Here is a 22,440-nt window from a genome sequence, read left to right as displayed (position 1 = left end):
GGCCCTCTGGATTGGGGCATGGGGGTCGCGGCCCAGCCTTGGTTTTGCAACCACGGCTAGTAAAAATCAACTGTTGTTTCTCTACCATTCCCGCTTTTCTTCCATCCCCATTTCTCTGACTTCTGTGCTGATGACTGGGCACTGCGTCTGGCCATGTGGAGCTCACAGCACTCCCAGGCCAGGCTTTTCAGAGAATTCACCGCACCTTTTCTTACAGGGAGCTCTGGCAGCTGCGAGCAGCAGCTTCTTTTTTTCTCCCAGTCCACTGCTGGACACTTGAGGTTCTGACCTGTGGTAGCTCTTATGCACAGATCTCATGCTCAGACGTGCTGGTGTGTAGTTTGGGTGGTTTTTGTTGAGTTTTACATATTCAGCTTATTGTTGTTTCAAGGGGACGGATCTGGGGACATCTCTCACTCTGCCATATTTCTCCAAAAATCCCGAGATGGAGATTTAATATTTATCATTGTAGAGGTGGTAGCTGAAATCTCTGGAATATATGAAATCATCTTGGGAGAGGCCTACAGTGAGAACATAATCAGGATGAGGGCAGAACCCTGGGGAATCCCAATCAGAATAGGAAAAGAACTAGGAGAGAATAGCACTATGAGATCCCAGGAAACAAAGAGTTTCAGGAAAGAAGGAGGTATCTTTTACAGCAGAGAAATCAAGGAAGAATGAAATATTTCCATTGGATTTGGCAGCAAGTGAATGGTGATCAGTTTTAGCAGTAGGCCAGTTCTCAGAGAGATGAAGAGTGATTGGGCAATGAAGGCAAGAACTTGTATGCAGGCAACTGGAGCAGGGCCCAGCCATCCAAGAAGGTCATGTGCAATATGATCTTTCACTTTGAAGCCGTAGAAGATAAGGACATGAGTGTGTGTGGTAGTGGTTGGTTACAGCATAAGTCTGGTGATAAAGGGAGAAGTAAAAAATGTACACAAGAATTGCCTAATTCAGAAAAAAATGGAAAGGCCTCTTGGTAGCCATGACAGTCAGCTGACACAGGGAACGCCAGCTGTTTGCAAGAGGAGAGTAAATTGAAGTAGTAGTGGTTAATGCATCTAGACCATGGAATTCATGGGAAATAGATTTTTTGACAGAGAAACAGCAGAACGCAGACAGAAGATAAGGAATTAAGAAACTCTGGCTGCTTTGCATTAAACTCAGGCTTGCCTTATAAATTCTTTAGCTAGAACATATCTTCCCAAGCTATAAGACTGAGGCAAATAGTCTTTATCTAAGGGTGAATCCAAACATTCCCTGTGGTTTGGTATTATCCGTAATAATGCTCCTTTATATTGTATGAATAATTAGGAGCTCACCATGCTGTATATTAACACCAGAACAGTGTTAAAATGGGGAAATCTCTAAAATAGTATTAAGGAATAGTAGGCTCAGAACAAAACAAACAGTCCCACCTGCTCCTAACTCAGACAAACACACACCAATGGAGCATAACGATTTCAAATCCTGTAGGGAAAAGGGGAAAGGTGAAAATGTCAACTTAAAATGTTTTGTTAAATCCAATGGCAGAAAAAAAAATACCAGGGAGGGGAACAACTCAAAATAATGGTTCTTCCAGATAACACCTACCCTCAAGGAGAAAAACTGAAATCAAACATTAAATCCAAATTTAAATATCCAAGGAAAACTCCTTTATTTAACATTACTAGGCATGTCATTTTTTAAAGTTGACATACTCCTAATGTAGGCTAAATAAGGTTTAGCCAGTAACAGACTAGTGATCTTGGGCAAGTCACTTATCAGTTCATTTGTAGCATACAGATAATAATACAGACTCTGGGAGAAGATGCCTTGGAAAGTACAAGGCAATGTACCAATACCAGGCAAGGGCTTTTATGAGGCAGGACATACCTTGAAAAATCAAGATAGCTTAAGCCATAAAGAGTTGGGCTGCAGTTGTTCAGGAGTGCTAGGTGGTGTGTAAATGTCCTTGTCAGTTAAAGAGGCCTTTGGCAAAGGAAAAGTACACACTTCCCAGCAAGCTTTGTGCTTGATGTCTCCCCAAGGCAGGAGGCAGGCCTTCCAGGGGCTGTGGCATATCTCTGGGGTGACCTAACATTCAATCCCCTCCCACCTCGCAGAGCTCGAGAGAAACAGCTTGAAATCCAAATGGGGCCCTCTCCTCAGCTAAGGAAAGCAGTCTCAAATCTTTCTGACATCTGCACAAAAGGGGTGCTGAGGGGCTGCCCTGCTGAGTCAACAGTGCTAGGGCCAGTTTAAACAATCCTGCTTTGCCCTGAGAATGCAGGAGAGTAGGAAGGATGACATAATGGGCCCTGGCATTGCAGGCGGCTTCAAGCATCCACGTTCACAGGGTCAACCCCATAAGCACTGGCCTCCTGATCTACTTGGGAAATAGGACATCCCTGCTCTCTTGACTCATGAAATACAGTTTGGTCCAGTTCAATAACCTTGCAAAATGTTCCCAGAAACTTCAGACTTCACAAATAAACGTTTGGAAACATGTTTAACTATGCAGATCTTGAGTCTTTTAAATATTGAAGGAAAAAAAAACTGTGTGGTGATTTTCTATTTTCTTCTATCCCATGCCCCTTCAACTACTCACGTTTTCAAAGGAGAAGCCAGACTTGTGCTCCAGATGTTTGGAACCCAAATGAGGGCTCTTCACAGAGGAAATTCATTGCTTTCCATTTTCAAAGATTAAAATTCTCAGCCAGGGGTTAAAAAAAAGAGGTCAGCATAGGCATGTCTGCCCAGTGTAGGACTAACCTCCATTCTGATATATACTAAAATTTTCTGCTTTTAAAGGCTCCTCAACCCAACAAACAATTCAGGGCTGCTTCTCAGTTCCATGGCTGTGAGATCTAACTAACAGCTTCCTGCCCCCAATAACCCATCAGGAAATGCCTTTTTGTGTCAAACTTTAAATCTCTTCTGTTTCCACTTGAGCCATTTTATTCGTCATTTCTTTGCAGAGATAAAGTAAGTCAATAATAATCACTTCTTAGGAACGTGGGTAGAAGATATGTCCAGGAAATTCATAAAGAAATACAAAAGTGCAATAAATATGTGAAAAGACACTTAAAATCACAAGTACTCTGGGAATTGGGATGATTTTCACCCATATTATCAAAAATATCAAGTGCTGGCAAGGGTGTAGAAACATTGGTACTCTTGTACAATGCTGATTGGAGTGTAAATTGGAATAGATACTTTGTAGGGTAATTGAACATTAACTTTGAAAATTAAAAATGCTTATGACCGTTGTATTTGGTAACTGTGAGCCTTAGTATTTATGCTGGAGAGGTCCACAAGGAGGTCTGTGTAAGAATTTCCACTGCAGCACTACCATTTTTTTTTAAATAGCAAAAACTTGGAAACAACTAAAGTGTTCATCAAAAAGGAATGACTGAATTAAACTATAGGGTAGAGGAAAAGATTCTAAGGACATATTAAGTGACCAAAAAAAATATGCACAGAATATACACATGAAACTATTTTTACACATATTTGTACATATTGCTGGTTATGCATAGAAAAAGACCAGAAAGACAATAGTGGGACTGAGAGAGCATCAAGGGAGACTTTTACTTTGTTTTCATTGCTTGCTGTTGTTTAAGAATCTATTAATATATTTCTTATAGAATTTTTTTTGCTTAAAGTGTTTCCTGGTTGTAGATCAAAGGCAAGAACATGGGTCTCGGTAGCTATAGTGAATATGACTTACTTGGGGAACAGTAGTGGGTAAAGTAAATAGATGAGAAATCAAAGGACCCAGCTAATTGCCTGAATTTCTCATCAGTTTGCTATGTGACCCTGGGAAATCATTTTTCTTCTCAGAGTCTCTGTACAATCAGTGGATAAGATGAGAAGCTTAGTAAGATATTTTCCCTTTCTGATATTTTATGATTCTCCAAGTCTATGCCTTTAATGTAAAATGGATCTGGTCCCTTTTGATGTGGAGATAACTTTTTATTCCCTTCCTCTAAATTCTGGCATAGCTTTGACATTTCACTTTAATGCTTCTGAGGGTTTGGTTGACCTGTTTATGCTATTTTCCTTTGACAGTGTAAGCTCTTAGTCTTGTTTGAGTGTGGCGAAAGTGCAAATACAATCCTAGAAGTTGGAAGATCTGAATATCACACTGTGGCCATCAGTTCTGGAAATTGTATATATATTTACAAATTGAACTCCCTTGAATAGTTTTTCTGAGTTATACAAAAGATGGAAGTTTATTCGGTGAAAAATCAGAAATACAGATCATCTGGGTTAATGCATCACATATGCATATACAAAGATTGATGGAAATGCAATGTCAGTGTACTATGTTCATTGCAGTTTTCACAACAATTTGAATTATGCATTGCTAATAAGAGACAACACATTGACTATATCAGATAATATTTTAAAACATACCATATGCTTTAATATAATATCTATAAATCACTATGTATAGTCACCTATATTTCTGGACTTTGCGGCTACCCTGTACCCTTGATATTGGACAAATAATATCCCTAATCTATAGATAACAATTGGAACACTTGGTCCCCAGAGTGGTAGGGAAGAACCATGTGGATATAAATGAGCTATGACAATTTACATATATCTAATAACATATCATAATCTGATTCTGCACAATCTAATTGGATTTTGGAAATACTCCAGATGAAATCTTGAGGAAACCTTGGCATTAAGTCAGTGAAGAAAATCTCTTCCTGGTCCCTCAGAGACTTTGACCAATCTAGTTCTGCCTATTATTAGTTAGCAAAGATCCTTCCGGCTGGTCCTCATCAGTTTCCTTGTTCCACGAGTTCATAAGAGAAAATTCTAAGCATTTAATTTTAAAGAAAACACACACATTCCAGATAACAGCTCCTGTGACTACTTGTTTTTCAATAATGAAAGAAGCAACTTACTCTCGCTCCTTTCTCAGGAAAGCATTTACAGCCCCCACTGCAGTCTTGGCCTCCACATGGCTTTCCATAGGATTTCTTCTCTCCCTATTAAAAAAAGAAAAAGAAAAAGGTTAGTAAACCATGTGAACTAAGAAGCAATGTTGCCTCAAGGAACCTAATCCTTAGCCACGCTTCTAACCAGGTAAATTTAGAATGGCTTTACTCGTCTCATTTGATGTTGTCAAGAGTAACATGAAATAAAAAGTCGTCTTAAGCTAGCACCCTTTTAGGTCAGGTCTATACCTCACTAAATAGCCAGTTTGGTAGCTGGTTTGTGATTCAGATATCCCTTCATTGGTAGAAATTCCAGTCACAAAATATAAAAGAATTTCTCTACAAGGGGCAGGAAATAGACCCTTGACATATCCCTGTTCTTACTGTACTTAGGTTTTTGCACTCATTGAGAAAGCAGAATATGTAGCAGAGAACTTCAGAGAAATTCAAATGCTAGAAATGTGACGAGAGATGAAAATAGCCACAATGTATTCTGCTATGAGAACTGTTCTCCTCAGGCTCTACTATTAGCACACCATTCAAATCTTACACTTATACCCTGCGCCCAGTTAGTCAGATTCAAATCCCTCAAACTCTCCAACTTCCTTTTTTTCTTCTCTGTTTTATGATGATGATGATTATCACTAGCTGAATTTCTACAAGGCCCCCAAATAACTTGACATGCACGGACCCTCTCCAACCTCATCTCCTCACTCTCTTCCTGACTCACTCTGCTTCAATCACAAAAGTATTCACTCTATTCTTTAAAAACTTAAGTGTGTTTCTGTCTCAGGGCCTTTGCCTTGGCTGTTAATTCTGCCTGGAATGTTCTTCTCTTAGGGTTTTATTTTTTTTGTGTGTGTGGGCCTCCTTTTCATCATCCAGATCTCAGTTCGATTGTCTATTATCAGAGAGTCCTTTCCTGACCACTCAACCTAAGGTAGCCCCCAGTTACTTCTAATCATATTGCTACATTACATTTTCCACATTAAAATTCTGTTTTCTCCATTAGAATGTAAGCTCCATTTTAGTAGAGACCTTATCTGTGTTGTCCAACATTGTATCCCCAATGTCTAAAACAGTGAATGGCATATACGAATGTTTGATGACCACATGAGTGAAGCTGGGATTTGAACCCAGGTCTGACTAACTTCCAAGTCTTGACCCTAGCCCTTATACCTTAGTGTTTTCTATGTCCTCTGTCTACCAGACTCTCTATATCAAAACTCAAAAATGTGGAAACTGCCATTCTGATCTTATCCATCTTGGAGAAAAATCAAAACATAAATTCTAGCTATTATCTGTAACAAGACATTTATCTCTAGGAAGGATTTAGTATCATCCAACTTTTCTGTTTAATGTTGGCTGTTTTTTTTTTTCAAAAGAGAGGGCATATTTATGAACCAGCCTCATACTTAATCATGCTTGCCTCTTTGTACTGTGAGCCTTTTCTTAAGTCCCAGGAAGCACTGCGAATTTCTCAGATGGTCTCTTATCTCTTTAGACATTCCTACAGCATTTTATCACCACACCTCAGTAATAAGGTAGTGATGGCAGAACTATGACAAAATATTGCTATTTTAGATTCCAAACACCTTCCTGATATGAGATATTTCATCTCTCTTATATGCCTTTGACATGGTAAGTGCTATTGTACACTTTCCAGTTTGCCCTCCATTTTATCATATGTAGGACAGGCAAGTTTTCATAAGGATGAGATCAAGAGGTACTGTGAGAGGAGGAAACTGGTGGTTATCATAGAAGAGAGAACAGAGAGACAGAGTAGCATTGAATTTAACCTTCACCTATGCTGTCATTTTGTCTATGTTGAGTACTATATTTCTTGGGATAATGGATAATTTGTATTTGCTTCTCCATATATTTCTGTACTTTCCAAACAGTCTTCAAAGAGCACATATGATTAGTAGGAAGAAAAAAAACCCAATATGTTACTAAATGATAAAAAGCACCTGCTTCAAAGGAGGGGGATTCAACAGGCATTGCCAAAGTTGAAGTGGTGTCTGTTTAGAGCTATGGACTACTTTCAAACAATGGCTTTTGGGTGTCCCACAAGATCTATCTATCGTTGACCAAAAGTTTCCAGATCTCTAGCACAGAGCAATGAGGCCTGAGGTAAGGGAGCTGAATAGGGCAGGGGGAAAATGTCAATAAAAGGATGCTAAACAAAAATGTAAAGAGCCAAAACTATGATTTCTTGGGGATTTGGTAGAACAAGGAGGCAAAGACACCCAGTTAACAGACAGCAAAGCATCACAGTCCTCTGTCATTGAAGAAAGTAACCAGAGAAGCCCCACTGGTCACAAGTATTTTCCTGTAATGCCAGTCCTGGCAGTTCCCCTAGGAGTCTTCAGTTACAGTGATGGGGGAGGGATAAACGGAGTGGCTTCCATGGATCATAAGACCAGGCCCTGAGGAAGTCTCTGCCCTATCCTGATTTGTCTGCGGTCACTCCAAGCCCTGCTCAACCAGGCCATGTCACTCCCTGGGATTAGAATTATCTTCTCCTTCTTCTCAAAATCCAAACCCTCCTTATACCCACAGAAAAGTAGAACTAGAAAGACCCTGAGAGATTATCTAATACAGTGGTTTTTAACTTCATCAGACCAGCATACCATTTTTTATTATAAGTATTTTTATTCTTTCTTGCTATTCTGAAAAGAAATTCATAGGAATAAGTTATAATAAAGATGTAAACAATAATTTAAAACACATTATACCATAATTATATTACAAAGAAAAAAAGTCATTTACAATGAAACAATATATATCTCAATATGTAAATGCTCATACATGGCTATATGAGAAGATGTAATGAAATCGTCAGAAGTAGCAGCTCAATACAGAATTGCCATAAATGCTACAGCCTACTGAAGCATAATGACACTGGGATATGGTATTGGTGACTCAAATATCATGATTGGAGTTTCTATTAGTGTGGTGATTCTCTGAAATGGTAGATAACTCACTGTAAAGTTCTGAAAAAATAGTTCAATCTCTACTTTATTTACTGGATAATTTTCATTGATAATGATAAAACCATGAAAAACGTATTTCAATATGTAAAATGTGGTTGTGTTCTAGGCTCAGATAATTTATAAACAGAGTTTTCACCTCCATGGATGTCCAGGGGTCTTCTAAATATAGAAGCAGGACAATTCTTTGTAGTGTACAGAACACCTATCATTCCCGGCCCCTACCTAAGAGCCTCCCCCAATCATTTTGACAACCAAAATCACCCTCTCAATTTCCAAAACACCTCACAATTTCCAAAATTTCTGTTGAGAACTATTAGTATAATCCAAATCACCCATTTTACAGATTAGAACACTGAAGGAAATTACTTTGGCCCAGGTCACACTGCTAGTCAGCAGACCCTAGCATTTCTAACCCCAATTTCATATTCTTCCCACTATTGCATACGTCTCAAGACCAAGCTCAAGTTCCATTTCTTCCACGACCAGTCCAGCTCAGTGAAAAGACACAGCACACACTATATGTCCTACTCATTTGGCAAGTGTCATATTGCTGTGGGACAGTTGTTACAATGTTCCTTAGGTTGCATGACTGAGAGTCTTGTTTTTTTTTTTCAATCAAACAAGAATGTCTATAAGGGAAAGGTCAACCTATTTTACCTCTTTGTATATTTCCACAGTATTAGAAAGGCAACCTATGTCCTAGCCATTACCTGAGGCACTATACCTTAGTTAAGCATATAAACTCTGGAGTCAGTCTGTGTAGGCTTAAATTCCAGTTATAATATGTCTGAGGTGGGTGATCTTAGGCAAATGTTTTAACCTTGTTGATACCCAATTTTCCATCTGTAAAATGAAGATGGCAACACTATTTACTGTATAAGGCTTGACTGAGGATCTAATAAGATAAAGCGTGCAAAGCACAGTGCCTAGAATATATTAAGCACTCAATGTTAGCTATTATTATTACATTAATATTAGCTATGCTACACTACTCAGCATCTCTGTAATACTCTGATCTCACTTCGAAACTGATAATCAAGTGATAAGCTACAATACAGCCATGCCAGTTTGTCTGTGGCTTATATCTACTCTACTTGGTTAGAATACCTATTTGGATTTATTGATGTCTGCGTATAACTGATTATTAAATATTTTTTAATGCCACCAATATCACACACATCTTTTTCAATGCTGGTGCTGGATCCTTTGTATAAAATGCCTTCTTTACCCACTTTTGCCATTTACCACAAACCTAACTTCTAATCATTCTTCAAAACCCAGCTCAAACACCATATTCTTGGTGAAGACTCCCTCCACCCCCATTTTTTTTCCTTTTGGCAATTTCAGGCAAAAGTTCTTGCTCTCTCCTTTTTGCTAATGATGTTTTGCCATATTTGACTCAATCTATTTGGTTCTGCCATCAGCCTGGGAACAGGTCTCTTGTTTAATTCTTCTCTGTAGCCCTTGCACAAGCAGGTACTCAGTAAAGAGCTTTGAAATTATTGCTCTCAGAACAACTGATTACAAGTGTTGGACCAGCTCCAGTTGGGATTATCCTTCCCCCTTTGGTTTTCTGAAATAGTTACATCACAGTGTTCCTTCTACAAATCAATATGTTTTTCCAGGCATCACTAGTGATTTCCAGCATGAGCAGTAGCAGAGATGACAATGACGCAAAAGATAACCCAAGAAGTGAGCTATCCTTGTGAGCAAGTCCTCCAGAATCTTAGGTCACAGAAAGCTGGCTATATAACATTTTATTTTGACCATTCACTCAATAAATATTTATTAAGCACCTACTATGTGCTAAGCACTGTGTTAGACACAGGGGATAAAGGCTGTATCATACAACCACAAGTAAAACCAAACCCCTGCTCTCATTATGTTTGCAATCCAGAGGGAAAGGAAATAAATAAATATTACATCCATATTTGTCAGATAATACGTGTTATGGAGGAACATAAAGCAGGGTAAAAAGGACAAAAAAGTGTTGGGGTCAGGTTGTTACTTTATAGAAAGCCAGGGAAGGCTTTGCTCATTAGGTGACTTGTGAGCATAGAACAGTGTTTCTCAAAGCAGTGGTCCTTGGGCCAGTATTATCAGTCCTGGAAACATATTAGGAATGTAAATTATTGCCCTGCCCAGACCTACTGAATCATAAATTTTAGAATGGGGCCCAGAAATCTGTTTTAACAAGCCCTTCCGGTGATACTGATGTACGGTAAAGTTTGAGAACTTCTGTGAGGGAGCAAGCTATGTAGTAATCTGGGGAACGAGTGAATGTTCCGAGTGAAGGCAAGAGCAGAGGCAGTAAAAATGATAGAACACACTTGATGTTTTGGGTAAGTAGCAAGGAGTCCAGAGCGTGGAATGGAGTGAATAAGGAGATTAAGGTTGATGATGAGGTCAGAGATGTTGCAGGGGCAGGTCATGAAAGATTTTATAGACCACTGTAAATAATTTGATTTTGGAAAAACACTGAATGGTTTTGAACACAGGAGTGGCATCTACTGATTTACTTTTTAAGATAGGTCACTCTAGTTTCTGTGTGAACTACAGTGGGGCAAGGGTTGAAGCAGGGAGGATTAGGTTAAATATGGCGGTGTGAGAGATGTTCCCAGATCTCTCCCCTTGAAACAACAATAAGCTGAACATTTAAAACTCAGCAAAAAACACTCAAACTGCACACCAGCAAATGTGACCGTGGGATCTGCAGATAAGAGCTACCACAGGTCAGAACCTTGAGTGTTGGGCGGTGGACTGGGAGAAACAAAGCAGCAGCCTCTCCCAGCTGGAGCTTCCTGTAGGAGGAGGGGAAGGGGAGAAGGATTGGTGACTTCCCTGAACAGCCCTGCCCAAGAGTGCCGTGAGCTCCACGCAGCTGGCAGCAGTGCCCAATCATCAGGGCAGAAGGCAGAGAAACAGGGACGGCAGAAAAGCGAGGATGGCAGAGAAACAACAATTGATTTTTACCAGCCATGGCTGCAAAACTGAGGCTGAGCCACAATCCCTATCCCTCAACCTAGAGGGCTCCTGCCCCTATACCCTCCAAGACAGAACAGTGGAGCCCCAGGGGAATCTGAGCAAACGTTACCGAAACTGTCACTAACAGTAACAGGAACTGCGATTGAGGGTAGCGAGCATGATTAAACATTTATAAGGAAAGAAAGACATTATTAAAACTTTAAATAAAGCAGAGATCCAAGAGGTTTAGATGCCACCTACTGGGAACCAAAAGAAGAAAACATTATTTGCAACAGGCTAGGGACCATAATAACAGTAAATCTTCTTTCTGGGGAGGGCAGGCTGGGGGAAAGCAGTACACACTTCCATTAATGCCCAGGCAGAAAAATAGTCCATTAAACACTATGAACAACCAAAGTGACAAGGCAGCTCAGAAGGAAAGAGAAAAATCTCCAGAAAATAAGCTTACAGACATAGAAATATGTGACTTAAATGACAGAGAATTCAGGATGGTACTTCTGAAAAAACTTAATGAGATCTGAAACAAATCATATCAACAATTTCAGGAACTGAAAAAACAACTAGATGAGTAGAATGAGTTCTTTAGCAAGGAGATTAAAACCCTCAAAAGGAGCCAAATAGAACTTCTGGAGATGAAGAGCACACTACAAGAGTTGAAAAATGAAATAGCAAACTTGGGAAATAGAATCGACCAAATGGAGGAAAGGATCAGTGATATCGAAGACAGAAATCTAGAAATAAATCAGAAGGAAGAAGAGAGAAACCAAAGAATGAAAAATAATAAAAGAGAAATACAAGAACTAGCTGATACCATCAGGAGAGAAAACATAAGAAAAATGGGCATTACCGAAGGTGAGGAAAAGGAAGAGGGACTAGAAAGCATTTTCAAATAGTGGATGAGAATTTTCCAAGTCTAAGGAATGAGCTGGAGCTTGGAATTCAAGAAGTCAACAAAACACCCAATTATCTCAACCCATCCCCGCCCCCCCGCCGCAAATTCACCAAGACACATTGTATTAAAGTTATCAAAAATCAACGTCAAAGATAGAATTCTCAGGGAAGCCAGGGAAAAGAAGATGGTAACTTATAAAGAAAACCCATTAGATTATCATCAATTCTCAGCGGAAAACTTACAAGCCAGAAAGGAGTGGAATCAAACATTTAAACTATTAAGTAAAAGGAACTACCAGCCTAGAATAATGTATCCAGCTAAGCTCTCCTTTAGATATGAAGGAGAAATTATGACCTTTCCAAACATACAATAATTGAGGAAATTCTCCACTACGAGGCCTGCACTACAGGAAATACTGAAAGGGGTCAGCTTACCTAAAACAAACAAACAAACAAACAAACAACAAAAAAATACATAATTAGGAGCAAGGTGACTATCAGGCAAATAGAAACAGAGGAGTGCAACCCTTACTGAGAACTGGGCATTATAAACTAAAATAATAAGAAGAGAATTGTTATAGCAAGATAGAAATGAATGTTCAGCATACATAGAGACAAATTGAGATAACAATGACTGAAAAGGAGAAGATTCAAAAATCCAAATTCGCAAAGAGGAAAGGAAAGGCATGCGCAGAAGAAAATGGAAGACTGAATATACATAACTATCCTTTACATGTTTGTAATGGTAATCACACACCAAAGATTCAGAACTGAAGTATATAACATAAAACAAGAAGAACCAAACGGAGAACCCACAAAAGCCAACCAAAATAAAGAAAACAGAAACACAAAGACAAGGAAGCAATGGAAACAATGAGCTACCAGGAACAAGATAAAATGACTATAAGAAGCCATATATATATATATATCTATACATCTATATATATATGATATATATATATATCTTTCATAAGATATATATATATATATCTTTCATAAGATATATATATATTTTTCAGAAGAAAAAGGAGATGAGGCACGTTCAAAGAAAAGTGGGAGTAGCAGTACTAATATTGGACAAAATAGACTTCGAAATATATATATATATATATATCATATATATATATCATATATATATCAAATATATAAAATATATATATATTTCGGGTGATTATTGAAATTTCGGGTGATATTTCAATAATCACCCGAAATGTAAATGGACTGAATTCATCAATAAAGAGGCACAGAGTTGCAAAATGGATCAAAAACCAAAACCCAACCATATGCTTTCTCCAGGAGACACATCTCAGCTTCAAAGACAAATGTAGACTAAAACTGAAAGGGTGGAAAATGATATTTCAAGCAAAGAGGAAAGGAGATAAGGCACGTTCAGAAGAAAAAAGAGATGAGGCACGTTCAAAGAAAAGTGGGAGTAGCAGTACTAATATTGGACAAAATAGACTTCGAAATAAAAATGGTAAAGAAAGATACTGAGAGACATTATTAAAACTTTAAATAAAGCAGAGATCCAAGAAGACACGCACCCAGAAGACATAACACTTATTAATATCTATGCTCTCAATCAGGGAATGCCAATATATGTAAAGCAATTGCTAACAGAACTAAAGAGAGAAACAGACCAAAACACTATCGTACTAGGGGACCTAAATATTCCACTGTTGGATATGAACAGATCAACCAAACAGAAAATCAATAAGAAAATCACATACTTAGATGACACATTAGACCAATTGGACATAATTGACATATACAGAACCTTCCATCCCAAAACGGCTACTTATATATTTTTCTCTAGTGCACATGGAACATTCTCAAGAATCGACCACATACAGGGACACAGAGGTAGCCTCAACAAATATAAGAGAATTGAAATCAGACCAACCACATTCTCTGATCATAATGCTTTGAAACTAGAGTTCAACTGTAGAAAGAAAGCAGGAAGAACCACATGGAGATTAAACAACATGCTACTGAAGAATAACTGGGTCAGAGAAGAAATAACAAGACAGAGCAAGAGATACATAGTAATGAATAATGATAATGATGGTAGAACATATCAAAACTTTTGAGACATGGCAAAAGCGGACATAAGAGGAAAGTTCATATCATTACAGGCCTATCTTCAAAAACAAGAATGAGCCCAAATAAACAACTTAAGCGTCACTTTAAAAAAACTAGAAAACGAAGAACAAATGAGGCCTAAAGTTAGCAAAAGGAAATAAATAATCAAAATTAGAGCAGAAATAAATTAAATTGAAAAAAAATAGAAAAAATAAATACAACAAGGAACTGTTTCTTCGAGAAGGTTAATAAAATTGACAAACCCCTGGCTAGACTCATCAAAGAAAAAAGAGAAAGGACACAAATAAAGTCAGGGATAAAAGAGGGAAAATTACGACGGACATCGCAGAAATACAGGGACCATGCAAGAATACTATGAAAAAGTATATAACACCAAATGTAATAACCTAGAGGAAATGGACCAGTACTTAGAAAAATACAATCTCCTTAGACTGAATCAAGAATATCTGGAAAATCTAAAAAGACCAATCAGCAATATGGAAATTGATACAATCATCAAAAACCTACAAAAAAATAAAGAATAAAAGTCCAGGACCAGATGGCTTCATCAGTGAATTCTACCAAACATTCAAAGAAGATTTAATACCTATTTTCCTCAAATTCTTCCAAAAAATCGAAGAGGAGTCAGTACTTCCAAATTCATTTTATGAGGCCAATATTGCTCTGATACCAAAACCTGGTAAAGATAACACAAAAAAAGAAATCTATAGATCAATATACCTCATGAACGTAGATATAAAAATCTAAATAAGATACTAGTGAACCGAATACAGCAACATATTAAAAATATTATACACTATGATTAAGTAAGCTTCGTCCCAGGGGCACAGGGATGGTTCAACATATGCATATCGATCGATGTGACACACCACATAAACAAATTAAAAAATAAGAATCATATGATCATATGAATACATGCAGAAAAATCCTTCGACAAGATACAGCAACCATTTATGATCAAAACACTTAACAAAATTGGTATGGAAAGAAAGTACCTTAACACAATAAAGGCCATATATGTCAAACCCTCAGCCAATATTATACTTAATGGCGAAAAACTAAAAACCTTCCCTCTAAGATCACGAACAAGGCAAGGTTGCCCACTATCACCACTGTTATTCAATATAACATTAGAGGTCCTAGCAAGTGCAAACAGGCAAGAGAAAGATATAAAAGGCATTCAAATAGGAAACAAAGAAGTCAATCTGTCACTATTTGTAGATGATATGATTCTCTATATAGAAATCCCTAAATAAATTTAATGAAACATGTTAAGGACCTATATAGTGAAAACTATAAGACCGTATTAAAATAAATTGAAGAAGATACAAAGAAATGGAAAGATATTTTGTGTTCTTGGATTGGAAGAATCAACATAGTTAAAATGCTCATATTACCTAAAGCATTATACAGATTTAATGCAATTCCCATCAAAATCCCATCGGCAGTTTTTAAAGAAATGGAACAAAAAAATCATCAGATTTGTATGGAAGCACAGAAGACCCTGAATTGCCAAAACCATTCTGAGAAAAAAGAATGATGCTGGAGGTATCACTCTGCCCGACTTCAAATTATACTAAAAAGCGAAAGTAATTAAAATGGCATGGTATTGGCAGAAAAATAGATGCACGGATCAGTGGTACAGAATCAAGAATCTAGAAATAAATCAATATTTATATGGGCAAATTATTTTCGACAAAAACGCCAAAAATATACAGTGGAGAAAGGAAAGCCTTTTCAATAAAGGTTGCTGGGAAAACTGGAAAGCCACCTGCAGAAGAATGAATGTAGATTGTTGTCTATCACCGCACACCAAAATTAACTCAAAATGGATTAAGGACCTGAATATAAGACGTAAAACAGTAAAATGTATAAAAGAAAATACAGGAACTAAACTCAAGGACCTTGGGCTTAAAGAAGATTTTATGAATGTGACCTGAAAGGTAAGGGAAGTAAAAGCAAAAATAAATGAATGGGACTACATCAAACTAAAAAGCTTCTGCTCAGCAAAAGAAACTGTCAACAAGGTAAAAAGACAATCGTCCAAATGGGAAAATATATTTGCAAGCAACACCTCTGATAAGGGCCTAATATTCAAAATGTATAAATAATTCATATGACACAATAATAAAAAAAAAAACAAATGATCCAATCAAAACATGGACAGAGGACCTGAACAGACACATCTCCCTAGAAGACCTACAAATGGCCGACAACTATATGAAAAGATGCTCAACATCGCTAGCTATTAGAGAAATGCATATCAAAACCACAATCAGATACCATTTCACACCTGTTAGAATAGCTGTAATCAACATGACAAATAATAAGAAATATTGGAGAGGATGTAGAGAAAAAGGAACGCTCATACACTGCTGATGGGACTGTAAATTGGTACAGCCATTGTGGAAAATAGTATGGAGGTTCCTCAAAAGAGTAAGGATTGATCTATCATATGATCCAGCAATCCCTCTACTGAATATTTACCCCAAAGACTTGAAAACCTATATCTGAAAAGATATTTGCACGCCGATGTTCATTGCAGCATTATTTGCAGTGGCCAGGACATGGAAGCAACTGAAGTGTCTTACAATAGATGATTTGATAAAGAAGCTGTGGTATAGATATACAATGGAATATTACTCAGCCATAAGAAGAGATGAAATACTGCCATTTGCGACAACATGGATGGACCTCAAGATAATCATGCTAAGCAAAATAAGCCAGACAGAAGCTGAAAATATATCATATCACTTATACATGGGATATAAATCTTAAAGCAACAAACGAACAGGACAAACATAGACTTAGGAACATGGACAATGGACTAGTTGTTACCAGATGTAAGGGCATGGGGGAGGTTGGAAGAGGTAGACCAGGTAAAGGGGGTCAAATATAGTGGTGTTGGGGGAGGGTGAAGTGGTATATGGTAGCTGAAGGAAACTGGACTCTGGGTGGTAATCACACAATAGAATATATAGATGTCAAATTATAATGTCACCTGAAAATTATATAATTGTATTAACCAATATTACCCCAATAAACTTAAAAAAAAGATTAAAAAAAGGACACCTGGAAAAAAAAATAAACAGGTATTTTCACTCCCTGCCTCTTGTATTTTTCCACTGGACCCACTATCACTAGTTACAGGAACTAGCCTGAAATTAGTAAGTCATGAAAAGAAGAGTGTCAAAAGAAGTGCCTTTAAAAAAAATCAACTTTGCAATATTACCGATACTGTTTGTACACTTTCTGAACAATCTTCAGGTATGATTACCATAACTATTTTTTGAAACATACAAAGAAAGAATTTTTATGTGTTTTTTAGATTAAAAAAATGAATCTTAGAGAATTGGTGTTGCTTGCTAGTTAAGTGACAAAGTGGACTTGAAGGCTTCGTTTTTCAGTGCACAGCTAAATGTCTAAAATGAAAAAATAATACAAGACGATGAGGTACTCTTTAATAACCTTCATTCCATGCTCATGGACTCAGGGTTCAGAAACCCAGAAAGGCTTCTTTGGATGGATCAGACCTACTCCTCGGGCCACATGCACAATAATGGCTACCACTTATTGAGCATCGCTATGTGCCTGGCTAAGTATTTCACTTTTGTTATGTCACAGAACTGACCCAACTATAAACTGTGAGGTAGACACTATTACCATCATCGTTTCACAAATTCAAATCCAGGTTTGACTCAAAATTTTAGTGCTCTTCCACTAAACCAGGCCCCCTTTAACCTCATCTTAGGGTTCTGAACTTTGTACTAATAATAGAGAGAGTCTAGACTTCCATTCAAGATGGCTTAGTAGGTAAACACTATGTTAGACGCCTCTCACAACCACATCAAAATTACAAGTAAACTACAGAATAACCATCATTAGGAGTTGTCTGAGGTCTGGCTGAACAGAAGTTGTACACTGGGGATACAGATTAGAGGTCACCTCAAGACTTGTAGGAGTGGAGGAGACACAAAACAAGCTGGTACCACAACCTCATGTGGCAATCGAGAATTACGAGGGATATCATGGCTGCAGAGGGTCTCTTGGAGGAGTTAAAGGTCACAGCCCCACACTGCGCTCCCCAGCCCAGGATTCCAGGAAGAGAAGTTCCCACAACCACTGGCTGTGAAGACCAGTGGCTGAGTGAGACAGAAGGCTGTGGGAGTTGTAAACATTTCTCTTAAAGGGTTCACAAATGGCCTTACTCAGTAATGGATGCTTTTGCTCTTAGGTCCAGCACTGGGGCAGCTGCTTGAGGAGTGCCAGGAAATATGGAGAGGAACTTAGTTGTCTGGCTTCAGGGTGAGGGCCGGAGGGGCTGCTTTCTCCCAAACAGAAGTGCAGGCAGAGTACATTGATTCTTTATTGAGCCTTTTTCCTCTCCTGGCATGAGGACACAGGAGCTACTATATCTGAGTCTCCATCAGTCTGTCTAAGGCTGCTTGCCCTGTCCTGGTGATTCCCTGAGACCCTACCCTTCCAAAATTGTGGGGCACCCAAGCTGCCTCCTGTTTTTTTTTTTCTGTACAAATGGCCTGTCTTAGCTCATGCTGTGGACTTTCTTAAAACGTCTCAAAGATTCACAAAACCCAAATAAGCAGCATCTGACTTTGGCATGCCCCATACCTCTTCCTGAGCAGCTCCAAGCCTAGCACTAGTGGCAGCCAGCCTTGGTTCCTGGCTTAACTTCTCGAGGCACCTCTAAGCCCAGCATAGGAGTGGCCATCTGCAGATTGCCTGGCAACATTTGCTAGGTGGCCCTTGGCAGGGCACAGGATACAGCTGAACTTGGCCTGTAGCTGGGCCCCTTCCAGGAGGCCCTTGGGCCCAAACACCTGGTAGCCAGCTTTGACTGAAGCAGGAGTACCACCCAGGACATCTGAGGGGGACACACCAACAGGGCAGAGTGGGCGGGCATCAGAGCCTTGCAAAAGTGATCCTGCTCTGTTGGGTCAGCCTCTCACTGGCCAGTCCTCACAATCAATCAGCCCAAGGTTCAGTCCTTCCCATTTACATGCAAATAGCAACAAAGGCTCAACTATAACAGGAGGGCATACACATGACATACAAGGGACATACCTTGAACACTTGGCTCAGGTGACCAGAGAAGACTGAACCACTGGGTCCCATGGGACATCTACTACATAAAACCACTCTACTATGCCCAAGACACATAGCAGCCCTACCTAATACATAGAAACAAACTTAGGGAGGCAGAAAAAAATGGAGAGACAAAGAAACATGTTCCAAATGAAAGAACAGAACAAAGCTCCAGAAAAAGAATTGAACAAAATGGAGACAAGCAATCTACCAGATGCAGAGTTAGAAACACTGACTGTAAGGATGTTCAATGCACTTAGGGGAAGAGTAGATGAACTCAGTGAAGATTTTAACAAAGATATAGAAAACATAAAAATGGAGATAAAAAACATAAAAAAGAACCATTCAGAAATGAAGAATAAAATAATTGAAATGAAGAATACCTTAGGAGAAATCAGCAGTAAATTAGATGAAGCAGAGACGGAATCAGCAATTTAGAAGATAAGGTAGCAGAAAACACCCAATCAGAATAGGAAGAAGAAAAAAGTATCCATAAAAATGAGGATAGTTTAAAAGGCCTCTGGAACACCATCAAGTGCAACAACATTCACATCATAGGGGTACCAGAAGGAGAAGAGAGAGAGCAAGGAATTGAAAACCGATTTGAAGAAATAATATGGAAAACTTCCCTAACCTGGTGAAGGAAATAGAATACAACCCCAGGTAGCTCAGAGAGTCTCAAACAAGATGAACCCACACCAAGACACATCATAATTAAATGACAAAGGTTAAAGACAGAGAGAATCTTCAAAGTAGCAAGAGAAAAGCAGTTTGTTACCTATGAAGTGCCTCCCATAAGATTGGCAGCTGATTCCTCAACAGAAACTTTACAAGCTAGAAGGGAATGGCATGAAATATTCAAAGTGATGAAGAACAAAGACTTATAACCAAGATTACTCAGCAAAGCTATCATTTAGAATCAAAGGACAGATAAAGAGCTTCCCAGACTCCCCCCAAAATGCTAAAGGAGTTCATTAACACCAAGCCAGTATTATAAGAAACGTTAAAGGAATTTCCTTAAGAAGAAGAATATATATATTACAATATATACATATTGTATATATATATAATATATATATTCTTATTCATATATATATATGAATAATAAAATGGCAATAACTACATATCTATCAACAATTACTTCAAATGAAAAAGGATAAAATGTTCCAATCAAAAGATAAGGTGACTGGGACAAGATGGCCGAGTGGTTAAGGTGATGGACTGCTATGAGAAGATAGAATGGCTGAATGGAAAAGAAAACAAGACCCTTACATGTGCTGACTACAAGAGACTCACTTCAGATCAAAACACACACACACAGACTGAAAGTAAAGGGGTGAAAAAAGATGTTTCATGAAAATGGAAATGAAAAAAAATCTGGGGTATCAATACTTATACCAGACAAAATAGACTTTATAAAAAGGGCTGTAACAAAAGATAAAGAAGGACTCAGTAATTCCATTTCTGGATATTTATCCATAAAACCCAAGATACTACTTTGAAAAGATATCCATATATTCATTGTAACATTATTTACCATAGCCAAGATACGGAAGCAACCTGGGTGACCACCAATGGATGAATGGATAAAAAAGAGCAGCTACATACATACAGTGGAATATCACTCAGCCATGAAAAAAGAATGAAGTCTTGCCATCTGAAATAACATGGATGGACCTAGAGGGTATTGTGCTGAGTGGAGTAATTCAGACAGAGAAAGACAAATGCCATATTATTTCATTTACATGTGGAATCTAAGGAACAACATACACAAACAAAACAAAGAAACTCATAGACACAGAGAACATTTTGAAGGTTGCCAGAAGGAAGGAGGGTTGGGGGAGGTGGGTAAAAGAGGGGAAGGGATTAAGAAGTACAAATTAATAGTTACAAAATAGTCATGGGAGTATAAAGTATAGCATAAGGAAAATAGTCAATAATATTGTAATAAGTATGTATGCTGTCAGACAAGTACTAGATTTATTGAGGTGATCACTTCATAAGATATATAAATGTTTAATCACCATGTTGTACACCTGAAACTAATATAATATTGTATGCCAACTATAATTGAAAAATAAAAAATATATATTTTTTTAAAAATAAAAGTAATATGGAGTCTGGCTTTACTCTGAGCAATTCTAAAACAAACCATTCATTGATATTATTTAAACACACACACACACACACACACACACACAGACACACACACTACCACTGCTGCTGAGTCTTGTCATTTGTTTAATGTGCACTTGCCTTTCAAGAATAATTCCCTATGAGTTTATGAATAAAAGGTTCTGGGAAGAGAAAGAAGTAATTTGTAAGAGCTGGGTCCCTACCAGCTGGAACTTGTCACCCACACTTTAAGAATGAAGCTGACACAAAACATTGCTGAGTAGTGCAGGAAGTTATTTCCCTCCAATGTTTGTCTGATGTGTTCACATACACACACAAACACAACTGATGGGGCCCAGGGTTGGAGAGAGGAACAAGCATGCTGGATTTCACTTGAAAAAGCCCTAGCCAGCCAGACTGAGGGGATGTAGTGTCCAGTTAGAATTTAAAGTGAATGTTGCCAACAGTATTTTTAAAATAGATGTCTCTTTTTCCTGTGTTAGTTAGTACTTAATGACAGCTATGAAAAAAAAAACAGCATTTCCTAGGGCCAGTCACTGGAAACGTGAGGAATCTTTACAATTTAAGGCTGGAAGGGGCCTGAGGACCAGAAGCCCCACAGTTCACATGTAGTAAAGGTGAACAGATTTAGCAAATAAAAATTCAGGATGCCAAGTTAAATTTAAATTTCAGAGAAACAACAACTTTTTACTATAAGTATGTCCCAAATCCGTATAAGTATGTTCCATGTAATGATAGGGACATACTAAAAAACTATTTCGGTTTATCTGAAATTCAAATTTAACTTGCCATCCTATATTTTATCTGGAAATCTTACATATAGGATCATGACACACTTGTATGACAAGTTCAGTTGTGAGGTGCGCCATAAGTAATGGTTAGTAATGATATTTAAAGTACAAATTCTGCACCTTACTTTTTAGAAAATTAAGAGGGTATTTAAATTTCTTTCTGTAATTGGCTCACTCTTAATCATTTGTATTCTAATATGCTTTCCAAAGGAGGAGGGAAAGGTAGAGTTATGATTAACATTGTAAGGATTACATTCATTCATTTTTCTCCCTGAATATTTATCGAGTGCCTGCTGTGTACCAGGCACTGTGCTAGATGCTGGGGATAAGATGATAAAAAATTGAATATGACTTGTTTATGAATGTTCGTTGCAACTTTATTCATAATAACCCCAAAGTGGAAAGAGCCCAAATTTCCAACAGTAGATGAATTAATAAACAAATTGTGGTATATTTGTACAATGGAATACTACTTAGAAATAAAAAAAAAAAACA

At 37.9% G+C, this 22,440-nt stretch overlaps 1 protein-coding gene across 1 annotated transcript in view; it reads right to left on the bottom strand.

Annotated features, from left to right (window-relative positions):
- Nucleotides 1–22,440, bottom strand: part of COL4A6 (collagen type IV alpha 6 chain) — a 303,300-nt gene that overhangs the window by 153,349 nt on the left and 127,511 nt on the right. The window contains exon 3 of the mRNA XM_039879752.1: nt 4,908–4,991. Coding sequence (XP_039735686.1) covers nt 4,908–4,991 — 84 coding nt within the window. The remainder of the gene's footprint in view (nt 1–4,907; nt 4,992–22,440) is intronic.

The sequence above is a fragment of the Pteropus medius genome, unplaced genomic scaffold (genome assembly GCF_902729225.1).
Source record: "Pteropus medius unplaced genomic scaffold, Ma_sr-lr_union100, whole genome shotgun sequence".
NCBI classification, from domain to species: domain Eukaryota; kingdom Metazoa; phylum Chordata; class Mammalia; order Chiroptera; family Pteropodidae; genus Pteropus; species Pteropus medius.
The sequence above is the reverse complement of the archived record's forward strand: the minus strand, read 5'-3'. Positions and strand labels throughout refer to the sequence as shown.